The following is a 21,171-nucleotide window of genomic DNA, read 5'->3' on the forward strand; positions in this document are numbered from 1 at the left end:
TAGTAGGTAGAAATGGGGAAGGTCGGGAGATAAGTTTGCTTAAAAAGTAAATATTTTGTATAAAAGGGGCGTGTAGAATGCAGATAGAGTATGTAAGTACTTCCTACTCACCACAGTGGTTTTATTATTGTTGGCGCAAATAACATCTGGTTTAAATTATTATTCGCACATAAATATAAAAATCATAATTAAAAAAGGTAAACAAATTATTTCAAAATGACGTTTGTAATGTAGATAATACCTATTGTAATGTACCTACCTACTGAAAACAAACTGAAAACATTAGAACTCTTTTCTATTACTCATAGAGTTAGAAAAACTATTTTCCCTCGCATTTCGCCCTACTCAAGTAGCAGTAGGTGTATTTTGGGGGCTGTTAATTAAAAACAGAGTGTGATTATAAAACCTGCAAAATAATAATAACAAATTCTTAATGTTAACAGGTACCTATTAAATAAGAGGCTATCCAATAAAACAATAAAAGACACAAAAGATCGATAACAGTTAGGTGTCTTTAGATCGTGATTCATGATCATGATTCTAGTAGGTACAAATGAATACTTATTTAACTAACTGGGGTCGGCACAACTTGTAAGTATTTCTATTAATGTAATACTTAGTAATAATTGTTATAATATAATAACCACCTTTTTATCGTATAGCGACGTGTAGCTGAGTTCCTCTCCCTCCCCGCCCCGCAATAACCTGCAGATTATTTTTATAACGAGAAGAGAAATAACGTTATGGGTACCTTTCCCCTTCGTTTCACGTAAAGAACAAAAACCAAAAGTCTCAAAGTTTCAAATTTCGCGCTACTGCAGTGCAATTTGACAACTTTACGTGTATTTAAAGTAATGCGTCTTGCTACATTAGCACTGCCGCCGGTGGCTAGCTTCTGTTTCTGTCGCAGAGCACATAATAATATAAAACGGGTGTTCAGAGTCTAGTGAGCCACTTACCTAGTAGTTTAGTTAAATGAAAGTTCTACGAATTTTATTATATTCGCACCGCGCATTTTTTTATAAGTTTGTTTTCTTTAATAAAGATTACCTACTGAAGACATTATGAAGCTATAAAACTAAGGACGTTGCCTGAAAACTTATTACTGAAGACTGAAAACGTTTTTTACCGGATTCTACAAAGAAGAAAAAGACAGCACCAAAGACTAGGCAGCATGGGCTAAGTTTCCTTTGCCTGCCCGAATGGACAAATTGAAAATAAAAATAAGTTTGTCTATAGTTTTGCCCACGACAAGAAAGCAGCGAGACGAGGCCGAGTTTACAGGTGTGAGACCCCGACCCGGAAAAATAACCAACAAAAAAAAAACATGTCTATGGTTTTTCAACTTTTTCAGACTGATTATTAGTGATGTGCAACGAGTTAATATTATGTTATGACTCAAAGCTTATGAGTGAGTCCCCGATAACGTTATTTAAGAGTTTTGGAGATTTTTGGGTTTCAAAACCAGAACTTTGTTTTACCTTCTTGCCGATTGCTTTTAGTATTTTTCTAATAATGTAAAATCATTTGATAATCGAACACGATGATTTGTGCTAAATAATCGATTTGACATGCCTAACATTTCTTTTCATGTTTGTAGGTACGTACGTCTTGTCTTGTCATTGGGACATTACTTATTTTCTTGGTCATTACGGTCGTGCTAAAAATATAAAAAATTTCCGGCATTTTCTTTCACCACTCGTTTTTTAGCTTGCTATTTTAAAATGTCCGAAGTAAAAATCATAGCAGCAAGTATAGTGAACTTTTTGAAACAACAACTTGAAGGTGACACGCTCAGTGTAGATTCAAGAGAGAGCGTTGAAGTCGGCGTGCAATGCATCGAAACAGCTTTTGAACTTAGCCCGGAAGATGCAGCTAAAGCTCTGGATTTACTGCAGCTGGTAAGGCAACAACATAGCCGCGCCGAGCCGCCTGTCGATTCTGCTGAAGCTGAGCGTTTGAAGAATGAAGGAAACGTACTCATGAAAGCTGGATGTTATCGAGAAGCACTCGAAAATTATTCTCGTGCTATAGAGTTAGATCCGCGCAACTCCGTATATTTGTGCAATCGCGCGGCAGCTCACTTTAAACTTGGCCAGCACGAAGACGCCGTTGCCGACTGCACAGCCGCTTTGGCATTACAACCTAACTACGTAAAAGCACATGGAAGACTGGGTCTTGCACTTACAGCGCTAGAGCGACACCGTGAAGCTCGCGCGGCTTACGCTCGTGCTGCACAGCTGGAGCCTGATAATGAATCCTACAGACAGAACCTCCGTCTCACTGATGAACGTCTTGCACAGCGTGGGGAAAGGCCTCCATTAGACCTTGGGGGCCTTCTTCAGAATCCAGCCTTACTTAACATGGCTACAGAGATGCTTGCAGATCCAAACATGCAAAATCTTATTTCAGGATTAATGAATAATGCAACTGCTACTGGTAATGGTGCTGGAGGTGCTGGAGGAATGAGTGCCTTGTTTGAGGCTGGTCAGGCTTTAGCTCAACACATGCAGGCTGCTAACCCCGACCTAGTGGACCAGCTCCGAAGGCAAGTCCGCCCTCCTGGCCCTGGTGGAAATCCACCTTCCTCTCAGTGATTGCAGAGTCCATTGTATCTACATAGAGATACATATGGATATTTATTATATTCTTGGCTCTTTGTTGCGATACCACAGGGTTGTACATTATTTCCTCGTACCAATAGCAGTGCGTCCTTTTCATCACAGAATTTTAATCTAAGCTGACATATATATTATAATCTGTTTACACATCCATGTGAATTTTATTTCTTTACAGCCAATTTGAAAATTTAAAATTTTATCAGCTTAAAGTCTATGGTAGAAAAGTAATACATTGGCATCTTTCATCTTGAAAGACTAGTTATTAGGTAGCATCACAGAACTGATTTCTGTGGGTAGCTTCGATAATCAGACATCATTAAGGGTATAAGGTGACAACGACATAAGTGTACATCCAATGTTATATAGAATGTGCCTTGTTTATTATTTCAAAGCAATAAAATAAGGGTTTTCAGTAAAACACTGTTACAACTGTGCTTTCTTAACTATTTATTTCCATACACTCTATTGTATAATTTATGATAATACATTTACATTATATTTATGTACACTCGGTAGCAAATGTAAAAACTTGTTTGATAATATGTCCTGTTCTGTGATAGTCCACCATAATAATAATCCAAATGTATAGAGATATTTCTGGACCATCATTACACTGAACAGGACATAAAAATACACATTCCAAAAATTCTAACCCATATATAAAATTCTGTATTTACAGATAGCCCATACTAAATACCTAGTTGTTATTAAGTCAACCATACAGTAAAAGTGCTTACTCTCTGGGTGTATGTATTGATTCTAAATATCTTAGAAAACACCCTAGCATTTCTTGACATTATATTAGTAATATAGGAAAGGCACCATATTAAGAAAATTTTAGGCTGAGTAAATGCCATGTTATCATATAGAGTAAAATATAGATAAATTGATCTGAATTACATTTCAGCTCCAGTTTCATAACTTTAAAAAGTGCTTTTAGAATGAATATATTTGCTCAGTGATAGATAATAGACAATAATTTTGCTAAAATTGTTAATATCAACCAGATTTTACTAATAGGAACATATTATGAAGCAGCAGGCAATTATAGCTGTGATTGTATTTACTATTTTATCAGTTCTGTTCAACAACAATTGTTACAATTACTTACCTAATATGTTTATATAATCATAATTCATAGTTGCAACATGTTATTACATTATTAGTTATAACATAACAAACATATAGCAATAAAGAGCTTTCTGTTGAATTAAAATAATTAACCAGTGTTTCTATACAAATACCACCGCTGCTCCATTATGACATTAAATTATCAAATATTGGGTTAAATGTATTATGCATTATATATAAAAAAGTTACGTAGGTAATATAACAAAAAATGAGATAGGAAATTAATGTATTAATTACATAATGCAAATTTAAAATAGTTTCTCTAACAATATAATTTAAACTCTGGGAGCACCAAACATTAAACTCATCAAATAAATTAAGTAGCCTAGACATTTGAATATAACTTAATATTCCATAATAACTAAAATTTTTGATAATACGTTTGAGTGTACAATTATAATCTGTACCCAAAATCCAATGACAATGGCATACTAAATTATGCACGAATCAACAAATCCCAATGCTATTATTCAATACAAGAAAAAGTAAAAACAATGTCCAAAAAATGTACCTACCTACATTTTTGCAAATGATACTGTCGAGTGTGTGTATGTATTCTCTGTAAATACCAGTTTTTATCCTCGATCCACGACAGTATTCTACCACACACAATGCAAGCTAATATTTATGATATGAAAATTTGCAATTGTTTATTTAAACGAGAATATATTTTGGTGAAACAGAGTAGACTTTCGGAATTATTTATTGAAGTAGGTAATTAATTATTTTTAAGCACATACAATTAATTGATAAACTGAGTCGCAATTATTGTAAACTAGAAATAACTAAAGTTAACACTTGTTAAGCTTGTTGTTCACTTGTATTGATTGATTGTCTTAACAAGTTTATGACCAAGTCTTAACGATTGAAATTATCCTATGGTTAAAGGCTCTAAATCACATTCTTGAATGAATAATTTGCTTTATAATAAAAAATATAACACACAAAACAGTAAGACACTCACAGACTGCTAGTAATAGTAAAGTCACTGAAAAGTGGTGATTTTTTTAATGGGACAGAAGTATTAAGCTGTATGTTGATAGGATAAATGCGCTTTGTAAACAAACGTATGAATGACAAGCGTTTTCTGTAATATCGTTCATAACGCGTACTGTTTAGTACTTGCTAAAAAGTACTTAAGGGAGAATAGTATAGCACATCTACTGGAACTGGGAAGCGAATTAATGGTACAAGTGGCTTGTCGTTCATACGCAGGCAATCTCATAGAGTATAATAATAATTTAGTTGCGCTTGGAAGGCGGCACGAGGTGCGGGGGCAACTCGGAGGGCAGGTCGTGGCCGTCGATCTTGACGCGGATCAGGTGCATGGCGAGTGCAAACTCGTCGTCGTCAAGGAAGCCATCCTTATCGATGTCGGAAAGCTTCCAGATCTTCCCCAGCACTGAGTTGGGTAGCTTCGATTTCACCATCTCTGTCTTGGCGGCTGTTAAACAAATGAATTTTGTGAGCGTTTTAATGTCGTGCTTGGTGATGTTTATGATAAGCTGTTAACACTGCGGAACTTTAGTAAAAACATCATGCAATGCATTTTTCTGGTAGTGATCAGTTTTAAATAAAATGGAAGAAGTGGTAATCCGCCCAGTTAGCAACGTTTTTAAATTATATGGTATGTACAATTATAATTAAATTGTAAAATAATTTCGAAAGTCTAATATTATAATTGGCTACACAAGTAGCTTCATTGAACATTTAAAAAAGTTATGTAATGAATGTTACATTGACAATCTAGCTAAATGTTATTGTGACGTGACCCAAAAGTACAATCTATGTGATAGACTTAATGGATAAGATGTATAACTCTGTAGTATTGATAATTAATTATACAATCGTTAGTGAAAAATATATCTGATAGTTTGGACGGTATATTACCTAAGCTTTATGATATTCGATATGGCATGTTCCAATTATTCGATTTTTAATAGTTTAAAGTATCACTAGTTGTCATTATAGTATGCTTATTATCAGGTTCCTGAATATTACATTACGATCACAAATTGTATTTGCTAATTTGCCTTCCCCACGAATTCACGACGCTGCCGTATTTATGACTTCGGTAAAATATTTCAAAATGTTGACAATATTCTCGCGATAAAATAACTCAATAATGGTATGTATTCGCACAGTTTCCTTTTGTGAGCCGAATGCTACAGCTTTTGCAGTATCTAACCAATTTTGGGCAGATTTTTCCACATTGAACTCTATATACATTTTACCTGTTGTCGTGTAAACTATTGTAATAAAAAACAATTGAATCGTTATAAATAACGTGATCAAGTTCAATGCAAGCAAGGACATAAATTTTATAGTAAATAAAATTGGTTGAAAATATGAGATGTCTTTTCGGTTCTTATGTTCAAAGTTAACTATATTTATAGGAACCTCTTGGTCTTCTAAGTCAGATTCACTATCAGTCGCGTGAGGAAACTCCCCCACGTCGACATTCCTAGAATCTATTCTACTAATACTAGCTATATCTTGGACACTAGTTTCGTCACCCAGCGAATCATTAATAGTGTGAATAGATACAGCAGGCGACATTCTAGGACTTTCTACGTTAAAATAACATGTTTGTTCACTTGCTAAAAACTGTGTGATTGCACTGCAGTTTTGAACACAAATTGCCAAAGCACTAGTTATTTTATCAAAGTTTTCTGATTCAGAATGTTTATCCTCTGAATGTTCATCCTCTTTGCGGTTTTTTAGAGACATGCATAGTTCAGTGAGAAGGGAACAATTATTTGTGGAAGAGAGCAATGCTTGTAATGCTTTATCGATAACGATAGTGCCGCGCAAGTGCGGATGAGCCACTAGCAGTCGTGCGAGTGCCACGGTGGATGCGTGCGTACCAGCTCCGGTAACTTTGCCGTCGATGGGATTGAGCGACTGGAAGATCTGGTCGTATCTTGGTTTCTCCTTGCTGCAAATCCATTCTGGGTCGCCATGGCCGGCGTCGACACCCTCACCACGTCCGTAACCGAATGGCGACACCTGATCTTCAACACCTTCGAAAGCACCACCTGAAAAAGCAAAATTTGTAATTTAAGTCAGGTGTGGTTTTCCAGTAAGTAGAAAAAAGCATTCTTGTTAATTTAAGTAGAAGAATGCTCATGTACATAACAATACCAAGTATTACAGAGAACCAGACTCATGTAAGCATATTTAATATGCTACGGCAGACTCCTCATCATTTACAATCATAATAGGCAATGTTTCGGAAGGCAACAGTTTTTAAGATCTATTTTTAGTGTTCCTTTGTAATCAGAGTTCATAATCAAAATGAAGTAGGTACATACTAGTTATTGTTTGAAACTAAATATTATTAGCATTGAGCGGTTCGCCAAGATCAATAGGAAATGTAGGAACGTGGTTAGAAGTGCAAACATTGAGAATATAAGTAATATAAATACGCAAATACTAAAACATGCATGAATCTATGTATAACAGACATACATGTGTAGGTACTCTTATTTGAAACTAAAACGAGTCCCTCAATAACCAGTAACACTCAAGGAACCATTAGATAGATTACACGAGATGAATAAATCCGAACTAAATGTTGTGAACAGTTAGGTATGAATATTATTACATTTATTTGTTAGTAGATGTGAGCATACGTCATTCTCGTCACCTTGCACCTCGCCCGCCGGAGTAACAAGACACGGTGTGCGTCAAGCTAGCGGCCTCAAAAAAAAAATGGGCACGAAAAAATAATTTGACCATACCAAAAAATAGTACTCTTATTGAAAAAAATAGTACCTGTTGTAAAAAAATTAGTACCATCACGGTTCTGGATTTATAGCCATGTTTTATTGCACTTGCTAGCTTGACGGTGAGCGAAATTTGGCGAGAGTTAACGACAAGGTCTTTCGCTTTGATTTAAACGCCAAAAAATAGTATCGAAATAGTACTCACCCCCTGCAAAATACCGAAAGTAGTACTTCAACGGTTCCAAAGTTATAAAGGCAGTTCTTTGATCCCGCTAGCTTGACGTTTTGAAAATACCTATTATCTGGGGAACGCTTGCATACTTCAGTATGTAACTAATGTCAATAAACTCGTATGAAATAGTACTCCCTACCATCATAATTTTGATCCGATTCTCTTTGTAGAAATGTTAAAAAATCATCATAACCTATGCCATACATTTGTTGTTGATACAGTCACGTAGACAATTACATAACCTCACAATTTATTCGTAAGTATTGCCATTTTGGAGGTCTACCCTACCATTTCTTTGCACTTCAGTGCTGCTATTACAAAAAATTCCTATTGCATACACCCATATGTACTAATTTTAATAGAAAATGGCTGCATGGGTCTAGTTCTTATCGAAAACAATCTGTGATTTTAATACATCATAATACATTTTTAATCTGCTGTTTTATTTTATAATTTATACCTTCATGTTGAATTTGTTACGGATCGAAGTGTTTGTTAATAAACAATTTGCAGTATTTGTAGAATAACTCAAAGAGTTTCAACAATGATATTACTTTCATCTGACAACCCTGGCACTTCACCAATTTTTACCCAAAAATGGGGAAAAATACTGAAATCTGACAACATTCTTGACCATGTGTAATAATTTTGTTCGCGACTGTACTCGTCTTGATAAATGTATGGCATAGGTTATAATGACTTTTTGACATATTTCTACAAAGAGAATCAGGTCCAAATTATGATGGTAGGGAGTACTATTTCATACGAGTTTATTGACATTAGTTACAAACTGAAGTATGCAAGCATTCCCCAGATAATAGGTATTTTCAAAACGTCAAGCTAGCGGGATCAAAGAACTACCTTTATAACTTTGGAACCGTTGAAGTACTACTTTCGGTATTTTGCAGGGGGTGAGTACTATTTCGATACTATTTTTTGGCGTTTAAATCAAAGCGAAAGACCTTGTCGTTAACTCTCGCCAAATTTCGCTCACCGTCAAGCTAGCAAGTGCAATAAAACATGGCTATAAATCCAGAACCGTGATGGTACTAATTTTTTTACAACAGGTACTATTTTTTTCAATAAGAGTACTATTTTTTGGTATGGTCAAATTATTTTTTCGTGCCCATTTTTTTTTTTGAGGCCGCTAGCTTGACGCACACCAAGACACGGCCATAATAAGTAACCCCGAACTACGACGCCATTATAATATAACATTATACTGCACCGCAATGAGTAAGGTCTATTACGCTCCATTGGACCTACCGGCTTGTTTTTATTTTAAAATTATTATTGTTAAACTGCCATCCGCGACGATGCATTGTTCTCATGCGCCAATTGTATTATGTTCAGTGATTATATTAAAACTCAATGTAACATTTAAGTCCACTTTAAAGTTATTGTAAATCAACCATCAAAGTAGGTCACTGGTTTAGCAAATAACGGGGAGTAAAAACAGAAGGCTAGCGGGGCGTCACGGTTTGAACAACAAATAGCATTTTTTTATAACTTAATCAACCGTTAAAAGTAATAAAGTAATATTAAATGAGTAGTTATGGTACCAATTACTAGGCATAGGTGGAAGGGCATGAGAGAAGCGCGGCCAGGATGATGATAACTGATAACACATGGGTGGCCAACAGATTGGCTACGGCTTCGAAACAGACTCAATGGCCGGATGACATTGTAAGATACGTTTAAAAGCAATGAATGAAACTTGCAGAGTCCTAACGAACAGCAATAGCGGAGGCATATAGCCAGCAGTGGGTGGAACCAAACTGCATAGAGAATAACAGGACTTGTACATTATAGATACCTGTCTAAGAAACAGGGACAGTATAATTAGAACCCAGCAGACTGTAATGAACAAAGGATGATTCTATAATAGAGACAAAACTCTTTATGTACTGAACAGAAAGCGCCTTGAATTAGATAAACGACGTGATATCAAATGACTTTGTCTACTAGACAAAACAAAATTGAACACTTGAACTCCGCTATGCACTTAAGGATTTAAATAGGTCTGTCATCACGTCGTTTATGTGTAGTTATATCTGGCGGACTTAAAATGAAATAGTTATCTATCGTTATGGAAATAATAAAGTTATGCAGTATCTAAAACAGGGTGTTGCTGCTCGCAGTGCGTACTAAATGGGTTTTACGCAATCACAAATTCCATCCCTAAAAAACCGTTCTTCTTCTATCGTGTCGGTTGTGCGGTGGATTACCAACCCTGGTGTCAAGGTCAGGATTGAGCCGCCAAAGGCCCCTGACATGGCTCATGTAATGAACTAACTTACATCAGTAAACAGTAACCGGGACCAACGGCTTAACGTGCCTTCCAAAACACGGATCATCTTACTTTCGGACAATCAGGTGATCAGCCTGTAATGTCCTAACCAAACTACGGATCCCAAAGTGATTAAAAGTGAAAAAATCCGTTACCAAAAACGCTTTGGTCGGGTGAAACATGAATTTCGTCTGACTAACGAATGTTTTACATAAAAGTAGAAAATTATAGCGTTACAAATTCATTGCTAAAATACTAGGTATACTATATTTTTTGGGATCCCTTTTGCAAACACTGAAACCCGTGTGGATATATTTTAAAAAATAATAACAGTCCTTTATAAATATACTAGATACTGATTTAACCCACACGCAACGTAGGTACCTAGTACCTACCTACATATTTGAATATAAAATAGGTAGGTTCGGTAGAGTAGAGATAGGTACTAATCGTAATTACTCATGTATATATGCATATTTGTAATTTGATAGGTACCTACACTCAATATTTAATACTCATACCTATCAAGTATAACTAAGATATATCCTGCTAATTATTTCTATCACTATAGTTGCTACTGTTGGTATAATCATTATGATGTTATAATTATGCACACAGATTTCTACTTGTAGTTAGCATAAACAAGCCATTTTACTTGCTGGATATTGATTAAATTGTATTTACAACCTATTTGTATACCTAAGCATGTCGGCAATTGTAAACATCTTATAGATATGGAACTCGTAGTCAGTGAGCAGATACAAGTACATTTATTACTTTCCTTAAGAGCGACATAGGTACATCAAGTTGTCATATGTTATAGTTATGAATAGGTAATCTAGCACGTTAAGTTTGATGAAGTGAAAGTGTAGGAAATGGGAGGTACGTTACGTGACAGATGACGAGCAGCGATCGATGATAAATACGCACAATACACAGGGTGTTAGTGACATCGGAACGAAAACTTTGAGGGATGATTCAGACCATGATTCTGAGTTGACGTCAAGTATGGAATCCGTCGCAAAAGTATGGAACTGAAAATAATATAAAAAAACACCAAAATTTTCATGACTTTTCCCACCGGAAACTCCACTTGATATCAACTCACAATCACCTCTAAGTATACGTTACGGTGTCACTAACTCTCATACCTACTTGTATGGTTTCCTGTATGTACTTGTACGAAGTGTGACATCGTAACGAATACTGAGAGTGATGTTTCAGCACATTATTATGAGTTCATATCAAGTGTAATTTTCCATCGCAAAGTATATCATCATCATCAGCCCCCAAGGCCTCCCCCAAGGATCTCCACGACGATCGGTCCCGCGCTACCCGCATCCAACGGCAAAGTATATAATTGAAAATAATTTTAAAAAACTAAAAAGAATTATGAATTTTGCGACGGAAAAATCCACTTGATATTATCTGAGAATCGTGGTCTGAATCATACCCCTTAGTATACGTTACGATGTCACTAACACCCTGTATACGCATGATATGGCAATCACATGATACCACCGTACCATACCTGACAAATGTGTAATTCTTTATCTCTACGCTACGATTATCACAATTACTCAACTAACAGTTAGCACGTATCAGTCTATCGCAATATTTAAAAAGAAAAAAATGAGTATTTTATATAGAACTAAAACTGTACCTACTTACTTATCTACTATCTAGTATTTCTCTATAATCCTGAAGTAGAATAGTCATAGTAATAGGAACGAGGAACACAGTGTTAATGTGCAAACGTGTCAACTTTGAAGACAACAAATTAAAAATACTCGAAAAAGCGAATACTTTTATTTGTTTTCGCGATTAACTCTCTAACCTAAGTTTATCAGACCAGAACGTACAGTACATATACTACGAATACCTATTCTAGAAAATTCTCCGCGTAGAAATATTGTCGTTAAGCCTGGCTTCGTTTCTAATTCACTTTATGTCGCGGTTAGGCGAGAGTGCAGTAACGGGTTGCCATTGTTATGATGGGATTCCATCGATCGTTGGCGTATGATAATCGGCTCCAAAGCGGCGCATCGACTGCGCAGGCGACGTGTCCTGAATAAGCGCGTGAATGAATGTCGCCATTTACTACCCCATATCAAAATAAACAAAAATTTTGATCGAATTCAGACATGAAGCTCTAAATACGAATGTTCCTTCTTTCAACGGTTGCATGCATGAAACGACCTCCGTGGTCCAGTGGTTGAGCGTTGGGCTCACGATCCGGAGGTCCTGGGTTCGATTCCCGGTGGGGACAATCACAAAAATTACTTTGTGGTCCCTACTTTGGTTAGGACATTACAGGCTGATCACCTGATTGTCCGAAAGTAAGACGATCCGTGCTTCGGAAGGCACGTTAAGCCGTTGGTCCCGGTTACTATTTACTGATGTAAGTACGTACTCGTTATATGAGTCATGTCAGGGGCCTTTGGCGGCTCAATAGTAACCTTGACACCAGGGTTGATGAAGTTGGTAAATCACCTCACAACCCACAAGATAGAAGAAGATGAAACGAGGAGATTTTACTAGCGTAATATTAAGTCGTATCAATGTTAAACGCCACAAAATATCTACATGTACTCGAACTGGGCGTTGGTTACGATGATAAAAGTAAATGCTTTATGTTTCAGCGCGCTGTGTGTATGGCGGCAGATAATCTTTATCAGCCAGGGACATTATTCATGAAGTCAAAGAATTGTCTCCAACTCATTTTGAATTCAAAATGTAACTGTACATTTAATTTGATTTCTAATCATAACTTTCATTTAATATATTTTTAGCAGAAATATTTTAATATAGTGTTCTAATTAAACGGATTGCTGCAATTGCCACATCAACGTGCGGTGACACATAATTCACGGTATTGGACAAAACTGGAGTCCCCACTCCATCACCACATTATATGTATTTATAAAAAAGTTCGTACGAATGCGGGCCGATAAGTGTTGTCTTTCAAACAGGTCAAGTTCATGTCAGTGCAAGACAAGTATTGTGAAGATGGATGGAGTCTAAGGCGATAGGGAAATCGCGCCCGGGTAATTTGCGATCAAGAGTAGTGTGGGCGGCGACGGATGCACATCCTCTTTACGACGAGGATACAGGTATCCTGTGCAGCTGGACCGCATCAGGCCTTGAAATTATTGACCATGCCCAGTCTTAACACTAACTTTGTTGATTTTTTGGTAATGGTTGTAGGGTCATCTTTGCGTACTTCTTTAAATAAATAATGGACTATCTGAGTCGGATGTATTGGGAACATTAATGTTGTTGGATTGCAGTAATCTTCAAATATGATATCCAGTAGGTATATTTTGCGATATTTAACGACAGGTATAATTTTTCTAACGCGTACTTATATGAGTTGTGTTGACCTTAGATAAAAAGTTTTTATAGCATGTTTATGCTAAGTTGTCGCCAATGATGATGAGCTGTGAGCTGTAAATGGCTAATGCTCTAGATCCGCATGTGGCGGTACTCTTCGGCCATTATGCGCGTGCGCGTCGTTCGTCGTTATTCAGCGCGCGCGGCGGCCCACATCGCCACTTCCGAGCAAGCGATATCATGCTCACAAAATGAATGCCGATTGATTCACAACCACCTAATTATTTGTTGGCTCTCTTTTCCTCTAAAGGTCATGGGTCAAATAGACATTAATGCGTCAGAGGTAGCTAACGCATAGAGACGAGATCAAACAGTTTTATATAGGTGCTTCAAATGAATTGACGTACAATTACATTTCGAGTATTGATCAAATGGTTTCATATGTTACATATTAATACGGAAGTTAAACAACGTTTATTAATGTTTAAGTTAATTACTACTAATAACAACAGGAAAACTTTTGATAAATAAGACTTAAAATAATGTTGGCACGTTAACTTGTTGGAAATATGTAAGTAAGGAAATAAAAAAGCGCTTTTTGTTACAACTCCACGTCATAGATAAAAAAACACACGATAGATACGACAGAAGGGTGCATGCATCGTGAGTCGTGACATGCACACAATGAACCATCATTGAGCGACAAGTGGGTCGGCAGTTGTTGATCACAATGGATGCTGCTCAGATGCGTCTCAATGGTTGACACATGTAATGATGTCACAGCGGACGCAGGAACAATGCCCCGACTACAATTAAGCGTCGTGCGTCGTGTATGCCCGCCTGCCGCCCATACCGGGGTGTAATAGCCGAAATCAACCAAGATCATTTATCAAATTGACGAAACTGGAACGATACTTCATTTAGTAATCATCTACTCTACTTCGCTTACTTCCTTTCTAACGTATGGTATCAGAAATGAATAATCGACGATCTTACAGGCCACCGCCCCGATATTGATCGGTGCAACAGACTTAAAATGTTTCAGTAGTTTTTTTGTCACGTAATCCAAATTCCGTAAGATTAATTGGATGAACTTAAGTGAATGTAAGTAGCTACGAAACGGTTCAACCAACAATTAGTCAGAACCTGGACATTACATAAAAGAGTGCAATTTTGCCGGCGAGCGGTGCATTCGCAGCCAGCCGCATTGTCACGGCGGCCAGTGTCGCAACCGGCGGCACATCGCACCAACCATTTGCGACACCAGCGACCACTGATAAAAGTCCGATGCGATAAAATAATTTCTTTTTTATAAACCATTTTGCAATATCGTTCGGTTGAGCAGTTAGTTATTGCGAAATACTGTCAATTCCAGCTAAATTACTTGTTATAGTACAAGTAGTGCTGTTCATTTGCAGTCGTCAATTATCTAGCATCTACTACGCGAGAGCCGCCCCGTGGCGAAAGTGCTGGTCGCGCTCCCATTGGTAGCAAAATATGCAATGCGTACCTATTCATCCACCCTGTACCTACTCAGCATTAATATTTTTTAAGAAGCTGGGTTGTTATTTCTAAGTAGTAAGGATGAAATCTTGTAGTGCATACTTACTTAGTCATAAATTGTACTACGAATTGATAACACTGGCGTCAACTGGGCGATTAATAAGATAAAATAGGTATTTTAGGCTGGTATTACAACTGATGACTAGTTTATGGGGCGTGTTGAGTGAACAAAGCACAAAATGTTCAAGTTGACGACTCATGATTCGTCCTAAATTAGGTTTCCGGATTAGAGTTACCCACTCATTACCACCAAGCGAGAATTGCGGCCCTACTCGTGATGTATCTTAATAACAAAAACGAATGTTACAACAAGGAAATACCTACCTATAATTAATCCGCTCAGTTCCAATACAACATTGCTGGTAAATATTCAGCCGGTTTAATACGTATCTCATATACCTAACTAAGTATACCATGTACATACAATAAACGTATGTGGTCGTACGTTTTTTACGTTTTCGTTAGTTTGTATTGTGGAGTCCATCATAAAAATACATAATCTTTCTTTAAACAATGGGATTTCGATTTTAAAAGGCATCTGGCACTCACGAAGTTACGACCTTAATCCGTAAGTATCTCGCATTCTTTGAACTGTATCACATTTTGTGGAACCTATCAGATAACAAGAACTAAAATCGACGTTTTATATCCGACATCAGAGTACATGACAAAGCGTATGTTTTAAGTAGGTAAATGCTGATTCATAAGTTCAGTCATCGATCTAGTTCACTTCGTTAGCGTTGATGACGAATGAAGAGTAATGCCAAATGTGAACGAACAGTGTTTAAAATGTTTGTTTGCACACTCATCCGTTTGTCTAGGGTAAGAATTTCTTCGTGTAGAAGAAGAATGTACACTGAACGGCAATCTTCATTTAGTACCTATGCTGTAAGAGTATAAGCAAAAACGTTTGCACAATGCAAACGTTTGTATGATCCACGGCGGAGGGTCGTCAAGAGCCTGTTTTAGTTTCTTTGCAATAAGTTTTGCTTTCTGTTTGTTATCTAATTGTTTTTAAATCGATACAAAATTCACCGGCGAAGGCTATGGTTCATGATCGAGCACGGTACAATAGACAAGGTCATCGCACACAGGTGCGCCGCGCCGCCGCCGCCGTATCAGTGATTCAGTATGACACCACCGTTTGCCATGTACTCATTTACGTATTTTATCTACAATATAAATAAATATATATATAATACTTCGCTGCTCGACGTTTCGCATCGTTTGTAAGATTTCAGTACCATTCTCAAGTGACGTCACACATAGAAACATGAAACGTGGACATTAGAACTAGAGCAATCTGTTCACTATTTAATACTAGCGACGCGGCCCGGCTTCGTACGGGTAACCAAATCATAAATAGGTACTTATTATTTTTTCTGCTCAGGCTTCTTGTCGTAATTTTTTTATCGGGTTAGGAACCCTCAGTGGTCCCGATTATGTGGTCAAGTACGGAATGCCATCCAAGGCTAATCAACAATTTATCACGTGTTATATCATATCACGAAATGAAAAACAAAAACAATTTATACGAAACATTAATTAATTATTGACTAAAACCATCTTCTGAAATCATCACAGACGTTGCTGAAACTGTACGAAAATTGGTTAAGCAGTTTTTCAGTTAATCGCGAACAGACAGACAGACGCGGTGGATGTGTTATTTTTATAATATTTATACTGGCACAATACATTAACTAATATAGGTATCCATACGATCGTAAATGACCATAATAATTATACCCAATCGTAAATTTTGCGGTGTATGCTAATTGAAGTAAGTAAGCTCATGGATAGGTAGGTACCTACGTTACTATTGTAATTTAATCAAATTCTGTACTCCGTGCGAGCAATTACAATTTGCTTTTATATTACCCAGTACCCACCTATACCACCCACCAAATAAATTGTTCTCTCATTTGAACTGAACGTTAACAGTTGTGACGCAATGAAACAATGCTAGCATAGTAGGTACGTCAAAGAGAGTTGAGAGGGCAGCGGAAACAAAGAGGTCGATACTTGCACTGTGCCAACACCTCAAATTCTGTTTGTTTGAACATCAGATATAGAAACAGAAAACCTTTTCGGTAAAAGATTGTCCAAATAAAGGATACTTTCTAACTGAAAAATCATAATTTTAATGAATACCGATAGTCATCATGCGAAACGGTAAAATGAGCGTGCAAGTAGAAAGGTGCACGAGTTAGGAAGTACTACTTCGCTAATATATAAGAACTGTAGTAGCTTCCGTTGTTTAACAATTGCTATGACGAAGCGCAGATTATTACAAAACTAATATTTTAAAGTAGGTACAGTCATGACTCATGAGCATTATCATGTACCCACTTTAGAACCCTGTCGCACTATCATATTTGACATTTAATGACACTTACAGTTTAATTTGTCAAAAAATTTAATGTGACATGGTTTCAAAGTGTATACATATTAGTACTCGTGACCGTACGCACCGCGCTTTACCCTAGTAATATTTTTCAAAAACGGGACGATCGCAAACGTTTCGGCCGTGGTACCCGTGGTTCCGCGACTATCGCCAGAGATAACCACCTAGCTTCTGACAATTAATTACTAAATAGGTACCTATGATATTATATTTATAAACCCGTTTACATTTTCCCTAATTACGAAAATGCAGCACGACTTATGATGTCACCCGCTGACAGCAAATGAAGTCACAGAGAATTTTAATTTAAGAACACTTTCTCGATAAAACGTGTTAAGTATAACAATGAAAATCTTATTTATAAGCCGGTATTTTACGTGGACAATCAGAACGTGTCAGAGTAGTGACAGCGAACCGCAAACTCGACACTTTCGCCTCTTCGTTATGTAGGTACCTTACCTACCTACTGCGCTGTGCTTCGTTCACAAATAACAGCACCACATACGGATTTAACCAAGTCATATAAAATACCTATAATAACGTAAAACATGTTGAGTAACATTTTGATTAGCACGAGACTCTGCGCGAGGTGTTCCTATGTCCGAATTTGGGACATATTTTCCTTCAATAAACTGTTTAAGTGCAAAAGCAAAGCATGAAGTCACCAGAAATCATGCCTTTCATGATTCTAATTATAGTGATTGTCTAACTACGGCTAATAGTAACAGATAGCAAATTCCATGCAGAGTGTTATCAGCGTTATCACAAAGTGATAAGAATGATTATTTAGGTCAATATCTGGCGATAAAACACTTCTACTCCTTACGCCATTGAAGTATCACCACCAGTAGTTAAACCAAAGGATATACTATGTACAGCCTTGTACACAAGTGATAAGTGGCACTCCTTTTGAATTTTATATGATTGGAAACAGTGATGTAACAAACGTTCCATTCGCAATCGCATATCATCACGACAAATAAAGTCACACATATTCGCATTTGCAAGAAAAATAATATCTATGAATATGTTAAGGGATAAATTCTGTCTGGGTACTTGGTTGTCAGTATAAGTTTGACCCAGAGTTCTGTTCTTACGTTTTTATATTTTTGGCATATTAATGAGCAGCTGTTCCGACATACATACACAACTCACGCGCGCAACCCGCAATGGGCAGAACCACAAATAACCAGAAAACAACTTGCATCTATTTTTGATATCTACAAAGCCTTAAGACATTCCTAAGAAGTTGTTCCTGCACAAAGTAATTAAATACTTTTTGGTACATGTTTTTCTTCTTGCTTGCTTATATTTTATTGATAGATTAAGCTTCTCACCTCAACCTTAAGTTCAATGACAAGATAAATTGCATAAAACAATCTCATTCACATTTGTGAATGTTGAAATGTGATTCGCAAGTGCAAATACAAAGAATTTGATATACAAGGAACAAGTTTGTTACATCACTGTCTTGTAATGTGATACTTTGGACAAAGATGTGCATGCAGAGACTATAGGTTTTTAGTAGAATATTTACAGATATGAATGAAATGATATGAACTTCATTCAAATTTTAAATATATGGTTTATAGGCAGGTGTAGAAGACTCCCACGATACAATATCTGTACAGTAAATATTAATTGCTACTCAGGTGAATGTTAGTCATCAAGTAATACTGATTTCTTCATAGTCTTATATTTCTGGCACCAAAGTAAGTTTTAGCAAGAAAAGTAATAATGATGAAATATTACAACACAAATGTCTGGAAAACACAATTGACCAGATTGTTTTTAAGGGATCGTAGTAGAATTACTATTAGCATAAAATTTTACTGACACTGATTAGGTGTTATCAATCACATGAAGGAACAGCTATCAACCTGGACTTAGGACAATCTATTCTCCAAACATTGTATTCTGCAAATCTATATAGTCAACTTCATACTTTAACCTAAACAAATATGTTGAAAAATACTTTAAGACAAATGTTTCACTTACCCTTAATAAGTGGTTCCATGACAACATTGACATCTTCCTGTGGTATCATATCCATAAGTCGAGCAATATCAGTAGCCAGCATGTGGTCCACAACCTCCAACAGTTTAGGCTTCAGTGGGTGGAACTTTGTAAAGTCATGGTTTGCTAATGTTTCTTGCATCTTCTTGATGTCAGGGAAATCTCCAGGAGAAATCTGTTGTTCTCGCTGTATACGGTCATACACCTGGCCAAGATTCTTAATCAGTTCCTTCTTTTTTCCATCTTTGCCAAATACTGAAGGCATTTCTTTTCGCAGCTCACTGACAATGTATGCATGGACTTTAGCAAGGCGTGCTCTTTTTATCAAATCATTTAGTTTACGTAAAGCTGCATTTCTAGGTAGGGATTGCATATCCCTAAAGAGATCCTGCTCTTCATCTTCAAATAGTCTTCTGTTTACGTCATAGCGGAGAGGTTGATCCCAGAATGAACCAATATATACACGGGCAACTTCAGGTGTTTGCAGCACCTTACCTAGAGACCACATCAATGCACCATAAACACGCATTAGTTGCTGATGATCAATCATATCAGCTTTGTTCAAAACAATGCGAATCTTGTCATCATGACCTCTCAATGCTTCTATGCTGCGTCGGAATTCATCAGATATATCTAATTTATGGGCATCAAAGAGGAGAATGATACGATCTACTCGCTCAGCAAACCATTCTAATACTCCAGTAAAGTCATAGCCTCTGTCAACACGTTGTTTCTCACCAGATAGAATTCCAGGAGTGTCTACAATCGAGATACCCCTTAGCACAGGCGAATTAACGGTGGAACACTGGAACCTGTTCAGAAAAGCATTTCCAAACTTGCTGAGAGGACGGAATTGCTTTTTGGGGTCCACAACAAGAGCATTACCCGGTATAACACCCTCTTTTTCATCGTGCATTACTGCAATGAACCGATCTGTGGTGGGCTCTGGACCAATTCGAATGCCAGGAAAATCACGCTCTAGGAGATATTTTATGAAGGTCGTTTTACCGGTTGAATACTGGCCTACCAACAATATCATAGGCTTCGCGTCAAAATCAGGATCTTCCAACTGCGGTGAGTGGAAGTCATGAAATTGATAATGCAATTCCAATGGTAAAAGTTTGGTTTTGTAAATCCTTTTGAGACCCTCCACCACATTATCGATGCTTTCGGATTTTTCACCTTCCTTTTTTAGCCAGCTGAACATGGTTGCGGTTGCTTTTCTCCAAATTAATTGTAAAATCAACTGGAGCAGTTTTCTTCACTCACGGCACTATTTTACAACAAGTCAAAGAGACCACAGTGATCATCCTCCTCCAAGAAAATGAATGACGTGTGTGTGTGGTGTGGTGTGACACTAGGGTAGGGACGTTCACGTTCATGAGCAATAGCTTAGAGTCATTCAGTCGATTCAACTAAATTTTAATGAAATCGATTATTTTTAAAAAAATCATTTTTTTTTAATATTTTGGCCTGGTTACATAGACCTTTAGGCCACGTCTTCTTTTTGGTCAAAAAATTCAATCTCTAATCTGAACTCGTTTTTTGCAACTAAACCGCCGCACAACTATTGTCAAAGAAATATATTCTGTATTCTTTTGTCTTTATGTAGTTAATTATTGATTTCCGATGCGACATTTTAGACATTATAACAAAGAGCATCTTCGCAAATCGCATAACAAAGGACAAAAATCTTTTATTGTTATTTTTTTTGTACTCTACAAAATATATTACAAATACGGCCACTTCGGATCCGTCGTTTAACGGACTCGGAACGGATTCTTATCCGATCGGATAAGAATCGGAGCAGTACGAAAACGCCCTTAGTGTTAATAGAAACCGCAACTGTCAAA

General features: G+C 36.9%; 2 protein-coding genes across 2 annotated transcripts; one reads left to right on the forward strand and one right to left on the reverse strand.

Annotated features, from left to right (window-relative positions):
* The first annotated feature begins 1,578 nt into the window (after positions 1-1,578).
* On the forward strand, positions 1,579-2,772 carry LOC126380474 (small glutamine-rich tetratricopeptide repeat-containing protein beta-like). Its single transcript, XM_050029912.1, has one exon. The coding sequence runs from the start codon at positions 1,725-1,727 to the stop codon at positions 2,595-2,597; it is 873 nt and encodes a 290-aa protein (XP_049885869.1). The 5' UTR covers positions 1,579-1,724; the 3' UTR covers positions 2,598-2,772.
* A 279-nt stretch (positions 2,773-3,051) lies between these two features.
* Positions 3,052-20,685, reverse strand: LOC126380458 (EH domain-containing protein 3). The gene is made up of 3 exons (XM_050029885.1): positions 19,301-20,685; positions 6,620-6,790; positions 3,052-5,196 (listed from the first exon to the last, which is right to left on the reverse strand). The coding sequence occupies exons 1-3, from the start codon at positions 20,523-20,525 to the stop codon at positions 4,994-4,996; spliced, it is 1,599 nt and encodes a 532-aa protein (XP_049885842.1). The 5' UTR covers positions 20,526-20,685; the 3' UTR covers positions 3,052-4,993.
* Between the last annotated feature and the right edge of the window lie 486 nt (positions 20,686-21,171).

This window comes from Pectinophora gossypiella, chromosome Z, assembly GCF_024362695.1.
Source record: "Pectinophora gossypiella chromosome Z, ilPecGoss1.1, whole genome shotgun sequence".
NCBI classification, from domain to species: Eukaryota; Metazoa; Arthropoda; class Insecta; order Lepidoptera; family Gelechiidae; genus Pectinophora; species Pectinophora gossypiella.

What these genes read in the sequence shown, in the direction of transcription:
- LOC126380474 (XM_050029912.1), top strand. Translation starts at nt 1,725, where the DNA reads ATGTCCGAAGTAAAAATCATAGCAGCAAGTATAGTGAACTTTTTGAAA.
- LOC126380458 (XM_050029885.1), bottom strand. Translation starts at nt 20,525, where the DNA reads ATGTTCAGCTGGCTAAAAAAGGAAGGTGAAAAATCCGAAAGCATCGAT. An exon ending in CATGGAACCACTTATTAAGG is followed by an intron (nt 6,791 to 19,300) that starts GTAAGTGAAACA and finishes TTGCTTTTTCAG; the next exon opens with GTGGTGCTTTCGAAGGTGTT. An exon ending in CGGCAAAGTTACCGGAGCTG is followed by an intron (nt 5,197 to 6,619) that starts GTACGCACGCAT and finishes TTTGTTTAACAG; the next exon opens with CCGCCAAGACAGAGATGGTG.